Here is a 23,070-nt window from a genome sequence, read left to right as displayed (position 1 = left end):
TTGCAATTTGTGAGTTGCAAAAAGAAACAGTTTCACATCTGGCCTAGAGTGATTGGTTTATTCAGGTAAAGGATTTCCTAAGAAAATTATACCACACAGACATTTTGTGTGGAAAAAAGAAAAATAACTGTGATTAATGAGTAAGGCATCATCCACTATGGAGTGCAAGTATTCTATTCTTATTGTGCTAAATGAATGGAAGTGTGCTAGCCAGCGCATCGGGTACAAATTTGCTACACTCTGAAGTCTGGAGCTGGGAAAGCTGCAATGCACACAACATTAACGTTGAGCGCAATGGCCCTACTCTTCTCCAAATGCCTTTCAATTCTAACCTGACTCCTAAGAGGCAGATGATTAACATGTCACACACATCATGTATAACATGCGGATAGTAAATATTTTATCTAGTGGACGGTGTGAAAAATAATGCACTGCAATACAGGGAAAGGAATGGTATATATAGATTTTATTGGGCATGTTCTTCACAGAATATCCCTTCCCCAAAACATGAAATCACAGACACTTAATTGCACGTTTCTTCTGGCCTCACCCTCAAACACATAATATTTCAATCAAACATATTCTCTTGGTAGTAAGGGAAGGAAATCTGATTTAGTCTGCTACAGCAGTGTAAAGTACAGGGTAAAGGCCTGGTAGGTACGGTAGGCATTTTGCTATAGAATAGTGGAAGAGGGTCACTGATGATGTGGTTAAGCTTAGACTTAGTCACTTTATTTGAATCTGAAGATTGCTGAATGTCAAAAAGCGAAACATTTGAACATTATGGAAACCATATGCATCACTTGTTCCGTAACATGGTAGGCTGGGACAGAGCTTAGGAATGATTAAAGGAGTGTAGTACTAGGAGTTGATTAAGTGGGAACTGAGAGGGAAGGGAAAGACACCTTGCTTTGTTTCAGTATGTCATCCATTCAAAGCTTTGTAAATGCCACATTAGCAGAAGCAGATGCACATTGCATTGCACATCCAACACTGCAGCGGTGGATTAAACCATGCTGCAGTTTGGTGGGGTCATGGCCCATGGGTCATGAAGTGCCAGGGGCAGGGAGGTCACAGATGTTGATGGGTATGATCTATCTCACTTAACAAATGCAGTGAATATACTAGCAATTGTCAATAACCAAGCAATGTGACTTACCATTGCTGCCGCAGCAGCCAACACTCCCACAGGATGTACCCACTCCTGGGCCTGTTGCCAGCAGGAGTTGGCGCTGCACAAAAAAAACAAGTGCTGCCACCTTCTCCTTGCCAAAAACGAAGTAGGCTGCACCCCCTGGTGGCGCTGGCACCCACAGAGTGTGCACCCCTGCACTGGCGCTGACTCATAAATGTAAAACAGGGGAGGATAAGGAGAATAAAGTAAGGATGCAAATATATAGTATATATTGAAAACTAGGCCCAGCACAATGCACAGAATAGAAAAAAACAAGATGGCTGGCATGTGTGGTGACCTGATGGTGTTATTTGCGCTTGTGTTACAACGCGGCGCACGCTACTCGCACCAATTAGCACAATCGGGCGGCCAAGCACAACTCTGACCTTTCGCATGGAGTGAGACAGAGTTTCTTTTGGCACTCTGCAGAATACTGTGTAGCTGAACACTGCAAACTCCACCCACCCCTAGTTTTGCCCCCTCCTGCACTCAGTAATTATCTGATGTGGGATAGAAGTCCCAAAAAATAAGTGCTGTTAGCCACCACAGCAACCACTGGCTCAAATTAAGCACTGGCTAACAGAAATCTTCCTTATCTATGTATGTATGTGTATGCAATTTTTCCATATTTTTTATAGGAATTATAAGGAATGTTTTATTCTGCATAATTTATAAACCAAAGAAGAAACTGAGTTACAGGTTTGGCCAAACTGTGCGAGAGATTAGTATGCTGAAAATTGTAATATGCAACCATGTAAATGGAGCAAACCATTGTGAAGTGCAATTCCATGAAATGTGCCTACTACAAGTAGATGGTAAGCCAGTTGCAAATGGGAAAGGGAACCCAGGGGGCCCCTTCTTCTTTGTGGTTGGCAGCAAAAAGGTTTTTGAAGAGCACGCAGTGGTTCCAGGGATTACTACGTACCCTTAAAAATGAAACAAACATTGCATTTTTTTTTTTTAAACACATCCTGTTTTGCAAAACAGGCTGCATTTAAAAAAACAAGTTGCTTTAAAAGTGGTCTGCTGTCCCCTGTGGCCATTCCCAATGGGTCACAAATTGCGACCTGCCTCATGAATATTGAGGAGGTAGGTAATTTGCAACCACTTTGGGAATCACTAAATGTGTCTGTGACATATTAGTACATTTCCTTTTGCGACCCACAATATTTTGAAATGTGGCAGTGAACAGACACTATAAATATTGAAAGGCATGTGTACAAATATATAGACCCTCATCTCAACTTCAGTGGTCCTTTCCAAAGACTGTCGAAGCCAAGGGCGCGGAAATACCGCCAGTGCTAGTGGTCTTTAGACCACCCTCATACGACTGATCTCTGACTTCCACCCGAAATCAGGTGGAATTCCAAGACCAGTCGTGCTGGCGGTTGGCAGTGCAGAGGCAGTACCACCACCGGTAACGGCACGCCAAAAAGAAACCGCACACCGTATTACAACCCGTAATATGGTGTGGCGGTGTCCAGATGGTGAGGTGCTGCCGGTGGTGGAAGTGCCAGGACCCATCCCCTCCCGGATGACCTCCTCGACAAACGAGGTAAGTGGATCGTCCGACAGGGGAGGGTGTGTGTGTGTGTGAATGTTGTGAATGCGAGAGGAGGGGGAAGTGTTTGTGGGTGCGGGTTTGCGTGTGTCAGTGATTGTGTGTGGACGGGGAAGGGGGTGAGTGTTTGAGTGGATGGGAGAGAGAGGGTGAGTGTGTGTGCAGTACAGGGGGTGTGTGAATGTATGTATGCACAGGGGGAGGGGTAGTGAGTGCGGTGCAGAGGGATGTGTGTGTGAATGTATATAAGCACATGGTGGAGTGAATGCGTCCATGAGTGCGGTGTTTGTGTTTGTCAGTGTGAATAGGTGTGTATATCACGTTTGCCTGAGTGAGTGGGGGGTGTTTGTGTGTAGAAGTGTGTGAGTGGATGTGTGTGGGTATATGAACAGGTGTGCAAGTGTCCTGGTGACAGGAATGCTTATTCCTGTAGCCAGGGTGCAAGACTACTAGCTTCTTCTGGCAGTGCGACTGCCAGAAAAATGCTGGTGGTGTCCAACCTTGTGATAAAACTAGCGGTATCATGCCAGGGGCCGTGCTGGAGGTGCTCACTTCCAGCCCGCCATAATGCGGTAATGCGGCAGGACGGGTAGAGGCTCGGCAGTTTGGCTTTGGACAAACTCCTAATTTGATGGTATTCACTGCTGGCCTGTCTGTGGTGACACCGCGACAGAGGCATGGGAATTCTTGAGGCATTCATGACCAAGAGAGATGAAAGGGCACCTTGTGTTCACCAAACTCATGTTAAAAAGCAGTATTTTTTTAATGCAAGGTAACCTGCCAAGGGATGATAAATGAATGCTTGTATCTATAGGACTAAAAAAAAAGCCCTTCAGGAACCTGAGGATATCAATCTAGGATAAGTAAGTCCATATTTGGGAGCAATAATGGACTGGGCATGCAGGAGTGCTATGGTGCTAATGTCCTTTATAGAATAGGCCTCCCATCGGCAAAGGCTGCAGCAGAAATCAAAGTGTTAACTAAGGAATCGTACTATTTGTAAATTGTTATCAATTGAAGAGACAGTCCTGGCAGTACCAAACACAGTCTTTTCACAAATGAAATGGTCAAGAGCATAATATTTTGCACATGTATGTATTTATGTATGTGATATTTGTGTAGGGCCAACATAGCCAAAAATGCAGTGGATCAGTGTACAGAGCTGAAGGCAAGCCAAGTCAACGAGTGGTAGAAGAGGCAGCTGGGTTATGGACAGATATTCCAAAATGTGGGTGACTAGACGAAAACGGGCAAAAAGAACAGATGGATGAAATGCTGAACAATGTAAACGTTAACCCCCAGTCACAAAGATCTGGGTTTAATCCAACGAAAATGGGCGGCAGCCTAGCTTTTTCTTTTTTGCGTTCTTAGTCTAGTCTGCAATGTGATGGCATCTTGGCTGCGGGTGTGCCAAGAACAATCAGAGATGGTGAGCTTGCCTGCAAGATGTGTGGGGGCACTGGCTGTGTCAGCTTTGTAAATTATGCAGCTGGTTTAGAAGATGGTGTGGGCTGGTAATGGGAACCAATTCAGTTACATCAGGAGGTGGTGATGTGATCATATGTCTTCGGGCCCAGGATAAGGCATGTAACAGTGTGTAGGATACCCTTAAGGAGTGCCAACCTTGTCTCTGGGTGTAGGCCATTACCACCATTCATTAATGTTATATGGACATTTTATAGCAGGCAATTGCCACTAGTATGGTATTGGGCAAGTCTAAAGAGAAGTGCAAGTACTTTGTTTTCCTCTAGAGGGCAATGGTTGTTAACTTTTTTTGTAAACAGAGTCGTAACTCGTAAATCCTATGAAGGAAATACGTTGTGCTAATTACATTACCAATAGCAATAAGCACGAAACAAGGCTATCGTGACAGCTTTTTTGGTTTAAAAAATAGAAAAAGAAACATTTGGACAAGACAAAAAAATATTGTTTATTGATAACAAATTTCAGATTGGCCCTAGAACTGAAGTGATCCTTCATTAAGACAAATATGTCACTCACTCTGAAGTTAGCTAATGGATGAAGTCAGCTGACCCTTTACCCCATGCTAAGCACAGTGGTGAATCGAAGCAAAATGTAAGTGACACTACGACAGACCAACGGATGAGGAGAATGATTGCATTTATGTATGTGTATGAGTATTTTGTTGACACCAGTCCTAAAACACAGCGCTTGAAAAAAGTTAAACTTTTTCGTCTTTAAATTTGTTAATGACCGTGTAAAATGAAAACATTAAGTTAATAAACCTATTATAAGTCTTTAGGCACATTGTTCAATAAGATGCCGGCTCAAGAACTACTTCGGTTTTTAGCATCTATGAAATGTATCCTATCCTGATGAAGACTTTAAAACAAAATAACTTTTTCAGTAATTTCCTTGAGGACAAACCCACAGAGAAGTGGCATAGAAATAATTCTATTTTCAGAGAAGGAGAGCCAAATATCCAAATACTCCATTTTATCTATTGCCTGCGGTTAAGATAACATTACATTTATTCTCTGAGAATATACATTCTTGGGGGGGAGGATTCACAATATTTCAGTTGAAATATACTTATACTAAAAAATCGAATCCACAATAAGGGCTACCAATCGATTGTAAAGGTGGGTAGAAGCAGAATTAAGAATACATCTTTAGATATAGTTACCTTGACAAGCAGATGAAAAATAAAATGATAGCTTGCTATAATTTTATTTTTCATACTTTTTTCATCTGCTGGCTCGGCCAGCAGTGTGTACATGGAGGGGTGGGGCTATGCCGAGGGAGGTGGGATTGGGGAGAAGGGGAGAGTGCATTAAGTGCACATGTGTGTTTGGCCGACTGTCTGAGGCTTAGGTTTCTCCAGCCAGGCTGAAGAAGCAGCACAGATCCCAGGCTTGTGTCTGAGCAGAAGTCCGAGCCGCTAAGACATCCTGCAATGTTTAGCATGTAAGCAGCACCAAGATTTCTGGGGAGCCTGTGCTGGTGTCCCAGAGAATGCTGGGATACCACAAGAGGAGTAAGGTGGCTGGAAGTGGTGGGAGACAGGCGGCACAATGGAAACGGTGTTTTCTCTTTTTTTTTGTTTAAAACTTTGTTTTCCATGTCATCCCCCCATTGTGCCCCCACCCCCTCCTTTTTCATATGTGGCAGCCGTCACTCCAATTTAGGCCTTCATTTTGACTTTGGTGGTCAATTTGTCTGACCGCCAACGCCAAACCCGCCACTAGACTGCCAGTGCTGGAGGTTTGCAGACCACCATAATATGAATGCTGGCAGCCATCTGCCATACTTGAGGTGGAAAGTCGCCAGCAGTCGTGCTGGTGGTCAGCGGTGCAGAGGTGGGTGCATCGCCAGCACCGCCACGGCAGCAGGACTCCACCCATCGTATTACAAGTCGTAATACGGCTTGGGGGAGTCCTACTAGCATGGTCGTCCTCGCGATGCAAGACCCCCAGGACCCATCCCCTCCTGGATGTCCTCCTCAACAGAGGGGGGGGATGTCTGGGTCTTTGGGTGCATGTGTGTGTGTCTGCGGAGGGGGAAGGGAGTGGTGAATGCGTGCGTGTATGCGAGTGTATGCGTGTATGGAGATTCCTGTTGCCGGGTGCGTGACCACCAGGGTTTTCGTGGAGGGGTGACCGCCACTGAAAGCCTGGCAGCTTGCTGAGGCCTGTCACCGGTTTGGAGGTGCTCATCGTCAGCCGCTGCGGTGCGTCCGCACCTGCGGGCCGGGCAGGGTTGTGGAGGCTTGCCATCTGCCAAGCCCCACAACTCTTAATGTGGCGGTCCTTACCGCTGGCTCTGAAACGGAAAGGCCTGCCACGGCGTGGCTGGTGGTCTCATGACCGCCAGCTTCATAATGAGGGCTATAGTCTTAGCCCTTATTATGGATGCCACATTTTTGAGGTCGATATTAATTACTTTGATACTGTGGTATAGAAAAGTTTTTATGACTGCAGAACAAGATGTCTGTGCCCTATGAGAAAAGTTTTAAGAATACATGCCAAGTAATTGATAGAATTTCCATACCTTTACGCATAAAAGGGCTCTTGCTCTGGTCGAACATGTCAGCTAGAAGTGAAAAGTTGGCCATTTTGTTGTCCTTCATGTTTTCAAAGGTTGCATGTTTTACCACCAGATCGATGGCCTTGTCATCCAACTCTTCCCCAAGGAATTTACAGATCTTCTCCACGGTTCCTCTCAGATCCTGGAAAAACAGACAAAGTCACATCAACACTGAAGGGCATAAATGACTCCGGGTGACTTTATGGTTAAAAAGACAGATCCTTGCACACACAGTTTGACTGTGGGTGCAATTAAGAAAAGGTAGCCCTGTATTTCTGCTTTCTACACAAACATTTATATGTTAGAAGCAACCTAAACTTTGACCTTTTATAAGTAGGTATTTCTTCACCTAATTATCATAGTTATGTATTTCTGCCCATTCTCACGTGAGCTTTTTGATATAGAATGTCTCTTTTGAGAGGTTTAAATGTCAATACAGTGGTATGAATACAGCTCTGCAGGTCACCCTGCTGTATATTAGCATCAATTGCCAGCCTACCCAGTATGATGCCCTATTTTCCTGGAGGAAGTAAATATAGTTATAAGATATGATGTATCAGTGCAATATTATAGAACCACTAGTTTTTATTTTATCCAGGATAGTAGAGTCCTCAATCACTGTTCAGTCCACATAACAAATGCCAACACCGCCATTTGGTTTAAAGATTCCATACATGTACTTACTAATTCTAATAAATATCTAATCTAGTGAAAAGAATGATGAATCATAGATAAAACTAATTGTTTGGGGTGATCTGTTAAGCGGGACCAAGAAAGAGGGGGTTGTCCCAAAACAGGTTTTCCCCATTCATTTTCCCATTGTGTCTTTAGACAGGCCTACAGCGAACTGCTGAATGGAATTGCACCAAATGTGGCAGGAAGCTAGATGCAGTTCCACCAATTGTGCTTTTTGTGATTTGGTGTAAATCTGTTCAGTATTTTTGGAGGTAGTAAAGGTTAAAAAACACCCTGAGTCCCTATCCTTGGTTCAGGGGTCCTCAGGGACTGCACAGAGCTAAAAAGCATCTTTTTAAATCTAAAAAATATCTGCAGATGGATCTGTGGAGTTTTTTGTCATTTAAAAAAAAAACTGCAGTCTTCTGTGCATTTCCTTTACTTTGCCTCCAGTGGGCCTGGTCCCAGGGGCTTTTGGGGTGAAAAAAGGTGGGGACACACAGGTCCCCTCCTTAGGGCTTATGGTACGCCCGGGGACAACCACCTCCCAGGGGCAAAGATATAAAAAATGTGTGGGGGACTGTGAGGCACCGTGTGCCCCTGGGACCACCACCTCCCTGAGACAAAAGTAAATGAATGAATGTGGGGGGGGGGAGCTCCAAACCCCCCGCAGTTCAGGGACCGCCACATTCCTAGGACAAATATACTTTATAAGAAGTGGGAGCCAGGGGCCTGCATGCCACCCTAGGGCCCCGGGGACCACCACCTTCCCAGGGTAATTATTAGATTGTATGGGGCCATGCACACCAGCCTGGAGACTGCCACCTACTTGGGTCTAAAACAAAATAATGAAGGAGTCCATCATGGACCCCTGGCCCCGGGGGCCCCCACCTGCCCAGGGCTAAAATAAACCTGGATTTGGCACCTGCTGCCCACCATCTGCCTGTGCCACCTGCTTTGTTTGTCTCAATTTGTCCCAATCTGTCTCCTGTCTCTGACAAAGTCACCACAGAAATCTCCTCCTGTAGTGCTTTTCTGGATCTTATGGATGGCAGCAAGGGCAGGGCAAGTTTGGAAGAATGGAGATGCCTTTTGGGTGCATAGAAGGTGAGGCGGTGTTTGACGTATGCCAGACCTATGTTGTGCAATGCTATGTAGGTGTGGATCATGAGCTTGTATGTGATGTGCTAGTTGACTGGGAGCCAGTGTAGGTCTCTGAGGTGGGAGGAGATGTGGCTGTGTCGAGGAATGTCCAGGATGAGTCTGGATGCTGCATTCTGGATTCTTTGTAGTCTTGCTTGAGGTTTCTTAGTAATTCCGGCAGAGAGTGTGTTACCATAGTCCAGTTTGCTAGTGATGAGTGCATGGGTCAGTGTCTTCCTTGTGTCAGGGGGAATCCACTTAAAAATCTTCCGCAGGAGTCAGAGGGTGTGGAATGCCTGATGAAAAGATGGTGTTGACTGTGTGGGTCATGAATAGAGAGGAGTGCAGGATGATGCCCAGGTTGTGTGCATGGTCCATGGGGGAGGGGTCATTTCCCAGAGCAGTGGGCCACCAGGAATCGTTCAAGGCAGAAGGGGTGGAGCTGATTATACAAAACTCCATCTTGTCCAAGTTGCGTTTGAGGCAGCTGGCTTCCATCCAGGCGGCGACTGCTCCCATCTCGTTGTGGAATTTTTTCTTGCCAATTGTAGAGTCCTTGGACAGGGAGAGGATCAGTTGGGTGTCATCGGTTAAGGATACTATTTTTAGCTAGTGGTGTTTGATGATCTTGGCAAGCGAGGTCATGTAGATGTTGAAAAGCATTGGGCTGAGTGAAGATCCTAGGGGCACTCTGCGGCATGTGTCTTTGGGTTCTGACGTGAATGGTGGTAGTCTGACACTCTGTGCTCTTCCTGTGAGGAAGGACCTGATCCAGTCCAGTGCTTTATCTCAGCGTTGTGTAGTCTGTCACGGAGGGTGGTGTGGCAGACAGTGTCAAATGCTTTGGAGAGGTGGAGGAGGATGACTGCGGCCGTGCCTCTGTGGTCCAGTTTGATGAGTATGTCATTGGTGGCTGCTAGGAGTGTGGGTTCAGTGCTGTGGTTGCTTCTGAATCCAGATTGGGATGTGTCTAGAATATGGTGTGTCGCGAGGAATTGGTGAGTTGCTGGTTGATGGCCTTCTCCGTTACCTTGGCTGAGAAAGGGATCAGAGAGATGGGTCTGTAGTTCTTTGGCTCCCTTGGATCGGCACTGGGTTTCTTGAGTAGCGGGTTGATCTTGGGTTGCTTCCAGTCTGAGGTGAAGGTGGTGCTCTCCAAGAATCAATTGATGGTTATGCAGAGCTCCAGTGATATGGTGGAGCTGGCCAGGTTGAGGATGTGATGAGGGCACGGATCTGAGGGTACTCCTGAATGGATGGTGTTCATTAGTCTTTGGGTGTCCTCTTTGGTGATGGGGGTCCGGGAGTTCAGGATCTGGTGAGGTGTCCCCTGCTGAGAAAATGGGGTCAAGAATGTGTCCGGCTCTGTGGGTGGGGAGTTGTTTGAGGCAGAGAGTTGTGAGGATGTCCAGGAGGTTTGTGGTGTTGGGGTCATTGTGGGTATAAAGGTGGAAGTTGAGGTCGCAGAGTAGGATACAGCCTGAGGAGGTGAGTGCTTGGGGGCGATAAGGTTGTTGATGTCTTCACAGAACTGGGGTCGGGGTCCAGCCAGCCTGTAGATGAGGATGCCACAGAGGGAGACGTTTGTGTTGGTCTGAATCTGGAAGTGCAGGTGCTCGTGGGTTGACAGACTGCGACTCGGTGGTGGTTGTCAGGCAGACGTTGTTCTGGTAGACTATGGCAATGCCCCAAGCAATGTTCTTAACAGTACTTCTAACACTGCCTTGGAGACACATAAATCAGATATTCAGAGCACAAACTGTGATATATCCTATTTAACAACTCAGGAATGGGAAGAGTTGGCAGCATTGTATACCCCAGATATGCCCCAGGACACAATCAATAAATGACTGAAAATAACAATAGTCAGGAAAAACAGGAAGGAATAGACAACATTTGGACCTCATTATTGGGTACCATGCAACTGTCAATGAAATGCAATAGCAAGCCAACAAACTGGATATTCAAAGATCATTTCTGAACTCACTTGCTACCATGTCTTGAATATCAATGCTAAATTGGCCGATCTTAGCAACTTGACCAGTCGGGCTCAAGCTGGGACCCAGTTCTCACAAGCAGGTTGCATCTGTGTTGCAATCGTAGAGAAATTATCTACATCACCATCTTCAATGGGAAATCTCTTGTCAGATATAAAGGAAGCAAGTAAATCACAAGGGCAGTGCCATAGGACACTCCTGCACTGATGGCAGTAACTGATCAAGTAGTTATGGGGCCTCAAGACAGCAGAGCTAATAAGTTAAATGAACAAACTCAAGATTCAAGCGCACAGACAGCAGTGAGAAGTAATGGTCAACAGCCCCAAGGACAGTTGACTCATACTTCAGAGCAACAAGCCAGCACAAGGAGGTCATCACAGAGCAAGGAGGAAATCCCAGATTAACTGTTCTTCTTAATTTAAAGCTACTGCGGAAACAGCGAAGGAAGGGAAGGAAAAGAAAGACGGATATATATCAACTTACATCCAAACTGGCTCCATGATCACAATCAGCAGTGGGTCTTCAGCAGGGGAAATTACAGATACCCCCTCAGACACGCAAAGCAGCACACCATCTGACAGTAGTGCAACAAGTGGATTATTTACAGAAGTAAGGGAGATCTCCCTCAGTGGAGGGGTAGCCCGCCACAAGGATCCAGACTTAATTCCTGGATATGGTACAGAAGCCATACAGACAGAGTCACGGAAACCTCATCAGTCTGGGGACCTTGTACACTGAGGTAAAACATCTAGTAGCCTGTAGCTGCAACCAGAAACAACGTTACCCTGTTTTTACCAGAATATAAATCAAAAGGCCAGGAGGACATTTTAAACAGGGGGTACATCCTACGACTGCTAACCTCCATCAGCAGGTTGGAGGATTTAAGATCAAGCAACCTGAAGTCCATAGAGTGTGTGGAACACAAAAATCATTTAGAGAACGAGCCAACAATAACGACTTGTGTGTCAGCAGGAATAGCCGTGAGAGTCTTGGAAGAACGAGAACAAATAAGCATATGGGGAATAAAATTGACACCTTATCAAAAACCAGGATACCCGAAATCTCTGCTAGCCACGCAAAATAAAACTCAAACCCTGCCACAAAAATACCAAGGCATGGACATATTCTGTACTAAGGGGGGATCGAAGTACATCACCAATGAGAAAGGTGAAACTGGTTTAACGGGGGCCAAGCCAACTGCATTAAGTATTCTTGGACCTCAATACTGGGGTTGGTTAGCTGCTACAATAAACGCAGAAATCCGGACCCCATGACTCAACATCAATTTAACACCAACAATTAAACATTCCATACGTCTGTGCTCTGGAACACAAATGGAATGGGAAATAAAATTAGGGATGGGCAACTGCTGTTATATCTACAGTCCTTTGATCTCATACTCCTGCAAGAGTCCTGGTTAGACCAACCATTCCACCTGCAAGGCTTTAAGTTGCTTCATCTTCCAGCTACTAAAAGCACCAAGGTTGGCCACATCAAAGAAGGATTTGCAATCTATACCTCCGTAGTGAGCATCAACCTAGTTAAGTAGCTGGATACTAAATCAAGTTTGGCTAAGGCGATGCAAGCCCTAACGGTGACAGCACATTCTGCCACAGGATAGAAACAGCTGGGGAAGGCAAACTAAGTTAGCAAAGAAGTTATTGGGGGCCCTCAAACACCTTTATTACTGTGCACTAAATGTTCTGTTCCTGGGAGACCGTCCCTCAGCCACACACTACGGAATTCAGTACAACAATAAACTACACTTTTGTATCCATTCCTCTGTTCTGTAAAATAGCTGACTTTCATCTAGGGGCACAGGATATCAGTGACCATCTCCTACAAGAGATTACACTGGCATTGCAAGTTTCACTTCTCAAACAACCATTTGAGATGCCCAGCTGCATACATGCTGTAAAAAATAAAAGAGCTGAATGCAAAGTCTATGAACTTTAAAAGGCTTCTGGCTGAGGCCAAGTCTCTCCAGCAAGATTGGCTGGTGAAAGGGCAGGACGCAATAGGAAGCTGGGAAAGCTTTATAAAGGCATTAGAGGCAGCTCACTCAGCAGAAGAAGAGTTGCGGCCAAGGGCAAGTGAAGAATGCTGATATGGAAGGCCCTGCTCATCGCAGAATGCACAACTCAAGGCACTTAACCAGTTCTGTGCATCAGACAGCGGGAGCTGTCCAATGCTACAGTGCTCATGGGTGTCGGCTCCCGGCTGACCGTGCATATGGCACTTAATATCCCTCTGGTGTGGGCACCAGAGGGATTTCTTTTAGAAAGAAAAAGCCTCAGGAAATGGGGGAGAGCTTCCCCATTGCCGAGGTGGTTTCTTTTGTTTCAATGAAAAGACAATCAGCGTGTGTAGTGTACTGACATAATTTCTCTTACCGAAAGTGAAATGAGCTGATCGGCTGACATAGCCCCCTGAGCACTGAGGCAGATCGAAGAAGTATCATTGGAAAGGGGAGAACCGCCCCTTTCCAATCGTACCCCTCCCTAGTGGATCCCTGATGGGGATCACCCAAGGATGGTGATCACCAAGCAAGGATCCACTACGTTAGACACCAGGGAGGGGGAGCAGCCCCTTAGGCAAGGGCTTTTGCTCCCCTTGATTTTTGAGGGTATAATTCAGTCTTTCCGACCCCCCTGTGTTGCTGATGGGGACAATAGCCCCAATCTGACCCCGGGGGAGACAGAAAGCCCACTAGAACACCAGTGATTTTTTTATTTATTTAATATAGTGGTGGAGGTAGGCCAAGATGGCCCTGTCAAGGCCCTCGCCTCCCAAACAAATGGTCACAGTCTTTCTGGGCTATTGCCCCAATCTGAAAGCCTAGTAGGCACTAGGGAATATTTTATATTATTAGTGTAGTGATGGGGGCTGGCCATGATGAACCCACTCTAAAAAAAAAAAAAAAATGGGCACAGTCTTTCTGGCCTTCCTGCGGACTAAATCATCTCATCCCAATGGCAAAAAAAAGAAGAACTGACTCTTTTAGGTGTTGATTTCACATATGTACCAGCAGAGCTTGGCTAGCTCCCAATATTTTCTGACTTGCAATGTTGAGGGGCTGCAATTTTCGGGCTTGGGTAGGCTGCTACCTGGCAAAACCTACCAGACCCAGTCACCTCTAAGAAGTAGACATCGGGGGACGTCCAGGGTGGTGTGCTTTAAATGCACCCCACACCATATTCTTAGCCACAATGGCCTGCAAAACTCCAAATTTGTCTGAAGTCATGCATTTTCCCTACATTTCTATGATGGAAACCTCCAGAATCTGCTGGAATCCACAAAATTCCTGTCACCCAGCATTGCCCCATCTGTGCTGATAAAAAGACTGCCCACTTGGCCACTTGTGTGGCTGGGCCTAGTGCAACTGACAGGGTGCTATTTTTATTGGGGACTTGGAGGAATGCCGGGTAGAAAGAAGTTTTTGGCTCCCACAGTTTCCAAATCTTTCCATCACAGAAATGTGAACAAAATGTGTTTTTTTTCCTCGCAGTTTGTTTGCAAGGGATTCTGAGTAAAAAAAAATTGGAAAGAGCCACTCAAGTTAGCAGACCCTGGATACCTCTACATGTCCAATTTAAAAAATAAATTACAGATTTGCTAGCACAAAATCCACAGCTAAGCACATTGCACAAAAGGGTTGGTTTTTAGTGGAAAAATGTGTGTTCCTGTTGCAGGCACTAGGCCTACTCACACAATGGAGGTATCACTTTTTATCGGGGACATAGGGGAACACAGGATAGTAGAACAAGTGTTATTACCAATTGTCTTTCTCTGCATTTGTGCCTTCCAAATGTAAGACAGTGTGTAAGAAAGAAGTCATTTTGAGAAATGCTCTCTAATATAATTCAGAGATGTGCAAATAACCACTGCTTCTAAACTCCATATCTTATGCCCATTTCAGAAATAGCTATTTTTCACTGTATTTTGCCAAATTAATTACTGTATAACCAGTGTACAATGAAAAAACATTGCAAGATGCAGCTCGGTTATTGGCTCTGGGTACCTAGGGTTCTTGGTGAACCTAAAATCCCCATATGTCCCCATAACCAGAAGGGTTCAGCAGACATAATGGCATATTGCTTTTGGAAATCCTCCATAGTTAGAAGTTACAAATCAAAATGCAAACCCAAATGGCTGTTCTAGATGTCATGGAATCCTGGGCAACGGATTCTTATTCCACTTAACCAAGCAGGTTTCAGAAAACATATGGGAACTACTACCAATATACTAATTCCCTCCATGCTGATTGATGCCACAATAGCAATGATGCAGTCACTGGTTCTCTATTTTATTGATTATAGGTCAGCTTTTGACTGCATTTACGGAAGTAAACTGAAGTGCAAACTCTTGAAATGGAGCAATCCATCTCTCCTTCTGAAACAACTGATACTTCTGGACACAGATACATGGGTTCAAGTGAAGCTGGGGACAGGGGACTATCTCTTAAGAAGGATTCCAACCACAATTGGGCTGTAACAGAGCTGTGTTTTAGCTCCAACCCTCTTTTCCCTTTTCGTGTCAGACTTATCAGTCATGCTGGAAAAGTGCATTTCTCATGCACCAAAGATGGGCGGTCTTGTCCTTTCCAACTTGTTATATGCAGATGATCTAATACTTATCAGCCAAACTCTGGTAGGTCTCTAAAGCTTACTAGATACTACTCAAAGGGCCATATGTACGAACACTTTTTCCCATAGACACAGATTGGGTAAAAACCTTTGCTACATCTGGCCCAACGTTATTCAGTAGAAAACAGCTTGAGCATAAATCTGGACAAGTCCAAATTAATGCACCTGAACCAACAAAAAGCAAATGGGTCATGTCGATGGTTCCTTGCAAAACAACAGCTGAAAACCATTCAAAAATACAAATATTTAGGGGTTTTCAATTGACAGCAAGGGTCATTCAGGGCCCACAAGGCAGCACTGAAGAGGAAAGGTACAGCGACAACAGTGGCACAAAAAAACGTAAGGAACAAAATTGGGGGACCAGATCTCACTCCACTGATTCAAGTGATACAGGCGAATCTTATTCCAACAGTTACCTATGGAAGTGAGTCCTTTAGGTGGGGGAGACACTGCCACATTAAATAGTATATTAATAGGTGCATTAGGAATGATTTTCAACGTATTCAAATATACCTCACCCGCTCAAGTAAAACTAGTAGGTTTACAGATGCAAGAGCTGGCTCACCGAGGCGCTTACTCCAAATGCTGTCATTAGATCAAGGGAGCAGAGCCAGGGTCCCTAAATGCCCATTAATGGAACAAACTGTTAACCAAGGAGAAATGTGCAGCAAGAGCCCATCTGCAAGTCTCAATTGATCAACGAGGCCTACGGGACTCTGGGAGACCTCAGGGTCTCATGATAGCTTCAAAATGCTTGGTAACAAGTCTGTCAAAAGAATCTCATTGGTAGAAGACAAAGCAAGGCTTGAGGGTAGGGCTCATGGATAGTTTACCATAGAAACCAACACCAAGGCAGCACCTAAGGTCTACCTAGGTACTGGCTTCAGGAAGACAACTAAGGAGAAGTACCTACGGTACCGTCTCAGCATTTCACCATCAGCCTTCCAACGACCACTATAGAAGCATCTTTTGCTACCAGTCAGCTTCAGTCTGTGCGGGGAAGGAAGATAAGACATTGTCCAACCTGCTATGCATATGTAAGGAACTGATGAGTGATCATTGAGCACTGCTAAAGCCCCTTTTTAACTTTAAAAGAATATGAACATGCAGCCAGGTGTTAAAAATATGCTTTGCCGGTGAGGATGTACAGTTAAACTGCTGCCTAGTAAGATTCCAGACTATTGTCGAAAACAGAAGTAACAGTAAAGATGCCCTCAGAAGGTAAAAAAATGAGACTGGACGAATCTGAGAGAAGGAACATACTAACAGCACTTAGCACTTTATTCACCCTTTTAGCTTCTTCCATGCAACCAGGAGTTTTGTATATAGTGTGTTTTTTAACTCTAATATTGTCAAGCCATTAATGACAGCTTTATTGTCTATTGAATTTTTATTTTCACTACTTTGAAGATAAGTGATTTTAATGGTTGTCATTTTTTTAGTTTTAAAAAATGCAAATACTATTACAGTGGTTTAAAATAATCATGCAAATAAAGATCACTTGCTTATAATGGTTTTGTGCAAGTAAATTAAGAACTTAACTACAACATCCCTGTAACCTGAAAGGTTTTGGGGTGATCTGTCCAGGGGGAGCCAAGAAAAAAGGTGGGTCCCAAAACATGTTTTCCCCATTCATTTTTCCATAGGGATTTTGAACAGTGGTAGCGTAAAAACTACTGAACAGAATTACACCGAATGTGGCAGTAAGGTAGGTCCTGGTTCGAAAAGAGTGCTTGTTTGTTTTGGAGACGAGCCGGAACTCCTCCGGAGCAGCGCAACCTCCACGGCTGTACTTCTAGGTCGCGGGTGGGAGGAGGCCTCATCGGAGGCCCCCGCGCCGCAAGACCTCGCTGCCCTCGGCCTTGCAGGGCCCGGGTACGGAAAGGGAGTTCCTTTACCCCTCGGCCATTGCCTAAGGGGCACGATCGCACCATTCCGTCTGGTGGGCAATTGTTTGGCTTCTCCCCCCCCCCTTTTTGTGGAGGGCCAGTCGCAGGCCCGGGGGGCCCTACAAGGATCACGGGACCCCAGAGGGTCCCGTTCTTTTTCATGGTAGAGAGGTTGCAGACCGCCCCTCTCTCCTACAGAACAGCGTGTGGCCCCCGTTGAGCGCATAAGAGCGCCAGGGGCCCCCACTGCGACCTTCCAGGCACAGGAGTGCCTTACACTGTGAACTAAGGTACTCTTGGGGTCACTGGGAGGGTGGGATGTTCCAGGGTTATCCACTGAGAGAAGCGTATTTTTATTTATGTCTTGCCATATTTTCTCTACTGTTCCTTTTTAGGGGTACTTAGGAATTATTCATGACAAGGGCATATACCTCTTATTGTAATTCCTGACTACTGCTTATGTTGCAGAATCCTGAGTACTTACGTGTTCTAATGTGACAACTGCATATTCTTGCAGAGTATTAGTAACTTGTGTAACCTTCTGACAACTGCTAAGGTAGCAGGGTATTACTTACGTGTAATGTTGGTCTAATTATGTTTTGTGCAATACAGATTATTTTTACATAGCTCAGTGTTGTGTTTACTTTGTGGTGCACATTTTGCGTCACGTGTGTTGTGTGTGTTGTGCAAATGTTTTACACATTGCCTCTGGGATTGGCCTGACTGCTCGTGCCAAGCTACCAAGGGAGTGAGCAGGGGTTATCTGAGACGTGTAACTCCCTTGCCCTGACTAGAGTGGGTAGGTTCTGCCTGGCTGAGGTACATACCCTAGCCAACCAGAAACCCCATTTCCAACAGGCCCTTATAACGTTTTGTCCATGTAATTTGCATCCTTTTCTTTCCAACATCCTAGGGATTCTAGAGGTACCCAGAGCTTGTGGGTTCCCATGGAGAAGAGCAACTAATTAGCCAAAATACAGGGAAGATGTCATTTTTGCAAACAAATGGGAAAAAAGGTCTGCAGAAGAGAAGAAGAGAGCTTGTGGTTTTTCCCTGAAAATGGCATCAACAAAAGATTTGTGGTGCTAAAATCACGATTTTCTGAGCTTTCAGGAACAGGCAGAGTTGAAACCACAATTTTCAACACAGTTGTGGCATTTTACTGGGATAGACTCCATGTTTACTATTTTTGTGCTTTTAGCCTCCTTCCAGTTTGTGCCAGAGCTTGATGTGAAACCAATGCTGGATCCTGGACATCTAAAGATTTTTGAATTATAGACACAATTCTGAATTCAGCAAGGGCCTCAGTTGTGTAGATCCTTAAAGGTGTTCCTACAGAAAGTAACAGCTAAAATACAAAAAATATTTAAATTGAGGTAAAGAAAGAGCCATTTCTGTACACATTGTATTCTATAACTTTTTCCAGCTATGGCAGATTTTATAAAGCCATGTACTGTCACGTCTGATGGACTCTTCTGGTTGGGGGTATATATAGGGCTTTTAGGTTCATCAAGAACCCTAGGTACCCAGAGCCAATAAATGAGCTGCGCCTTGCAATGGGTTTTCATTGTATACCGTGTATACAGCAATTCATTTGGTTGAATACAAAGAGTGAAAGATAGGTATCAAGCAAAGCTTTGTATTTCCAAAATGGGCACAAGATAAGGTGTTGAGAAGCAGTGGTTATTTGCACATCTCTGAACTCCGGTGGTCCCTATTCTAGCATGTGAGCTACAGGGCATTTCTCAAATAGATGTCTTTTTTACACACTGTCTTACATTTGGAAGGAAAAAATGTAGAGAAAGACAATGGGCAATAACACTTGTTGTGCTATTCTGTGTTCCCCCAAGTCTCCTGATAAAAATGGTACCTCATTTGTTTGGGTAGGCCTAGTGTCCGTGACAGGAAACGCAACATTGGCACATCACATTTTTACATTGAAATCTGACGTTTTTTGCAAAGTGCCTAGCTGTGGATTTTGGCCTCTAGCACTGCAGGCACCTGGGGAAACCTACCAAACCTGTGCACTTTTCAAAACTAGACACCTAGGGGAATCCAGGATGGGGTGATGTGTGAGGCTCTCACAAGGTTCTGTTACCCAGAATCCTTTGCAAACCTCTTAATTTGGCAAAGAAACACTTTTTCCTCCGATTTCGGTGCTAGAAAGTTCTGGAATACCAGACTCACGCACATATGTGTCAGGGAACAAAGTTCATTCAGCATCCAAAGGCTCTTTCTCCATCGAGGGGCTCAACCGAACAACTGCAACAAATTTTTAGTTTCTTTTGGTGCTCGTTTGTATGTAGTGTTTGTTGTCTTACGCTTTCACAGTGCTGTTGCTATTGCCAGCTGCTCATAGTGAAGGAAAGGCTGAGTGTTTGGTTTAGAGTCCAGTTTGAGACCTGGATGTTAGACACACATTATTGAAGCAGGCACATTAACCTGCATTGCTGTCTTATTTGCCTTTCAGACAGCAGAAATGATACCATTGGGTAGGCGGTAGTTTTTGTGTTTCATTGTTTATACTGAGAAGGGGATATCTTTTTTGCCTAAGGTCGGTAGCACACAATGGCACATGTCCTGTTGTTTTAATCGCCTGTGGCTTTAATGAGTGTATATACAGGATTTTTCCGGCTACTGTAGTCTGAACTTCCTAAATCCAAATCGTATGTAATAATTTAATAACAAATCAGTTCTGCAACCCAGTGCAGAAGCTGTGTGTGACTAACTTAGTGCAGTGTAAAATGTCCTCCACCAAAGTCAAATTCACAAACTACAGCACATTATTGGGATGAAATGCAGGCCTACAGAAAGTGTCAGGTTCATATTTTAAGATGCTTCACACAACGCTACCCAAACAGCTGCCCTTCCTTTGTGATTTACATACAATTACAGACTTATAATAGTGATCTGGGAGCTGCTGTGTTGCAGGGTACAACAGAGGATGGAGTAGGGGTGAACAACTGGGCTCAGGGGCCTCATACTTTTTTATTCCTGTTCTTGTACTTGGTGAAAAGGCATCCCTGGACAGCTTCGGGCCCCTGCAGATGCGGCTCGAGCAGTCCCTACTTGGCTGGGAAAAGGGGTGCCAGCATAGAGAATAGTCTTTTCACACACTTTTCGTCTGTTGAACACTCTATCTCAGGGGGTGGGGCTACTGAGGGTTTCAGTCCTACGCCCAAGGCCCATGGGAACTCTCATTGTGCAGGGCAGTCCAGCTTGCGAGCAGTCCTGTCTCTTTGTGAGTATACATCAGGGGCAGCTCCTTCTTAAGGACGGAGGAGCGTTGCCCCCCCACCAGCAGCGGCAGCTGCAAACTGTAGGAAGGTGGCTCTGTATATACTATCTCAAAGTAAGAGATAGCGTACACAGAGTAAAAGGGTTCCCCTTAGAGGTAAGATAGTGCCAAAATTTGATAATTCTAATGCTCTATTTTGTGGTAGTGTGGTTGAGCAGTAGGCTTATCAGAGGGTAGTGTTAAGCATTTGTTGTACACACACAGGCAATAAATGAGTAACACACACTCAAAGACAACTCCAGGCCAATAGTTTTTATATAGAAAAATATATTTTCTTAATTTTATTTTTAAAACCACAAGTTGAAGATTTGAAGTAAATACCTTAAATGCAAGGTACTCCACATATGAAAGTTAGGAACTTTGAATTAGAGCAGTAACATACACAGTTTTAGTTAAAATGGCAATAAGTTATTTTAAAAGTGGACACACTGCAAAAATCAACAGTTCCTGGGAGAGGTAAGTAATGGTTAGTTTGTCAGGTAAGTAAGACACTTACAAGTTCAAGTTCCTGGGAATAGGCAGCCCACCGTTGGGGGTTCAAGGCAACACCAAAGTTACCACACCAGCAGCACAGGGCCGGTCAGGTGCAGAGGTCAAAGAGGAGCCCAAAACACATAGGCGCCTATGAAAAACAGGGGTGCTCCGGTTCTAGTCTGCCAGCAGGTAAGTACCCATGTCCTTGGAGGGAAGACCAGGGGGGTTTTGTAGAGCACTGGGGGGGGGGGAACACAAGTAGGCACACAAAACACACCCTCAGTGGCACAAGGGTGGCTGGGTGCAGTGTGCAAAGCAGGCGTCGAGTTTTGTATTAGAATTAATGGAGGGACCCAGGGGTCACTCTTGCGTGTAGGCAGGGCACGGGGGGCTTCTTGAGCCAGCCATCAACTGGGCTAGGCAGAGAGTCGCCTGAGGGTCACTCCTGCACTGAGGTTCGGTTCGTTCTGGTCCTGGGGGCTGCGGGTGCAGTGCGTGGTCCAGGCTACAGGCAGTCGTGGTCAGGGGGAGCCTCTGGATTTGCTCTACATGAATCGCTTTGGAGGTCCAGGGGGGTCGTCTCGGGTTACTCACAAGGTCGCAGTCGCCTGGGAGTCCTCCCTGTAGTGTTGGTTCTCTGGAGCTCGAGCCGGGGACGTTGGGTGCAGAGTGTGAAGTCTCACACTTCCGGCGGGAAGAGTGAGGTCGTTAAAAGTTGCAAGAAAGTTACAAAGTTGTTGCTTTTGTTGAACAAAGCCGCTGTTTACAGGAGTTTCTTGGTACTTTGGTTCAGGGCAGTACTCTGAGGCTTCAGTGGTCACTGGTCCCTGTCGGATGCGTTGCTGTTGCAGTTTTCTTCGAGTCAGGCCGGTAGGGCTGGGGCCAAAGCAGTTGCTGTCTCCGTTGTCTCTGCAGGGCTTTCAGGTCAGCAATCCTTCTTCTCGTTTCAGGTGGCAGGAATCGGATTTCCTGGGTTCTGGGCCGCCCCTAAATGCTCAATTTAGGGGTGCGTTTAGGTCTGGGGGCAGTAGACAATGGCTACTGTCCTTGAGGGTGGCTACACCCTCTTTGTGGCTCCTCCCTGAGAGGAGGGGGGCACATCCCTAATCCTGTGGGGGGGAACCTCCAAAACCAAGATGGAGGATTTCTAAAGGTAGGGGTCACCTCAGCTCAGGGCACCTTAAGGGCTGTCCTGACTGTCGGGTGGCTCCTCCTTGTTTTTCTCATTATCCTCTCCTGCCTTGCCGCCAATAGTGGGGGCAGTGCCTGGAGGGGCGGGCATCTCCACTAGCTGGGATTCCCTGGGGTGCTGTAACAAAAGGCATGAGCCTTTTAAGCTCACCGCCAGGTGTTACAGTTCCTGCAGGAGGAGGTGAGAAGCACCTCCACCCAGTGCAGGCTTTGTTTCTGTCCTCAGAGAACACAAAGGCTCTCCCCCCAGGGGGGCAGAAACTTGTCTTAGTGGCAGGCTGGCACAGACCAGTCAGTCCTGCACTGAAGAATTGGGTAAAATACAGGGGGCATCTTCTAAGATGCCCTCTGTGTGCATTTCGTAATAAATCCAACACTGGTATCAGTGTGGGTTTATTATTCTGAGAAGTTTGATATCAAACTTCACAGTATTTAGTGTAGCCATTATGGAGCTGTGGAGTTCGTTTTGACAAACTACCAGACCATACACTTAACATGGCCACACTGTACTTACAATGTCTAAGAATAGACTTAGACAGTGTAGGGGCATATTGCTCATGCAGCTATTCCCTCACCTGTGGTATAGTGCACCCTGCCTTAGGGCTGTAAGGCCTGCTAGAGGGGTGACTACCTATGCCACAGGCAGCATTTTGTGTGCATGGCCTTTTTCTCCCCACCAACACACACAATCTACAATGGCAGTGTCCATGTGTTAGGTGAGGGGTCCCTTAGGGTGGCACAACATGTACTGCAGCCCTTAGGGACCTTCCTTGGTTACAGGGCCCTTGGTACCACTGGTTCCTTTTACAAGGGACTTATCTGGAACAATGGTACATTTTTAAGTGTAAGAACACTGGTGCCGGGGCCTGGTTAGCAGGGTCCCAGCACACTTCCCAGTCAAGTCAGCATCAATATCAGGCAAAAAGTGGGGGGGATAACTGCAACAGGGAGCCATTTTCCTACACAAACCTTTTC

General features: G+C 45.6%; 1 protein-coding gene across 7 annotated transcripts in view; it reads right to left on the bottom strand.

The window, feature by feature from the left end:
* The window catches only part of LOC138246241 (sulfotransferase 2B1-like), a 610,220-nt gene that overhangs the window by 12,836 nt on the left and 574,314 nt on the right, over nt 1-23,070 (bottom strand). For all 7 annotated transcript variants that reach the window (XM_069200649.1, XM_069200648.1, XM_069200652.1 and 4 more), the window contains one exon: nt 6,747-6,924. In XM_069200649.1, coding sequence (XP_069056750.1) covers nt 6,747-6,924 — 178 coding nt within the window. The remainder of the gene's footprint in view (nt 1-6,746; nt 6,925-23,070) is intronic.

This window comes from Pleurodeles waltl, chromosome 7 (assembly GCF_031143425.1).
Source record: "Pleurodeles waltl isolate 20211129_DDA chromosome 7, aPleWal1.hap1.20221129, whole genome shotgun sequence".
In the NCBI taxonomy this organism is placed as follows: Eukaryota; Metazoa; Chordata; class Amphibia; order Caudata; family Salamandridae; genus Pleurodeles; species Pleurodeles waltl.
This window is presented reverse-complemented; position numbering and strand designations above follow the sequence as displayed.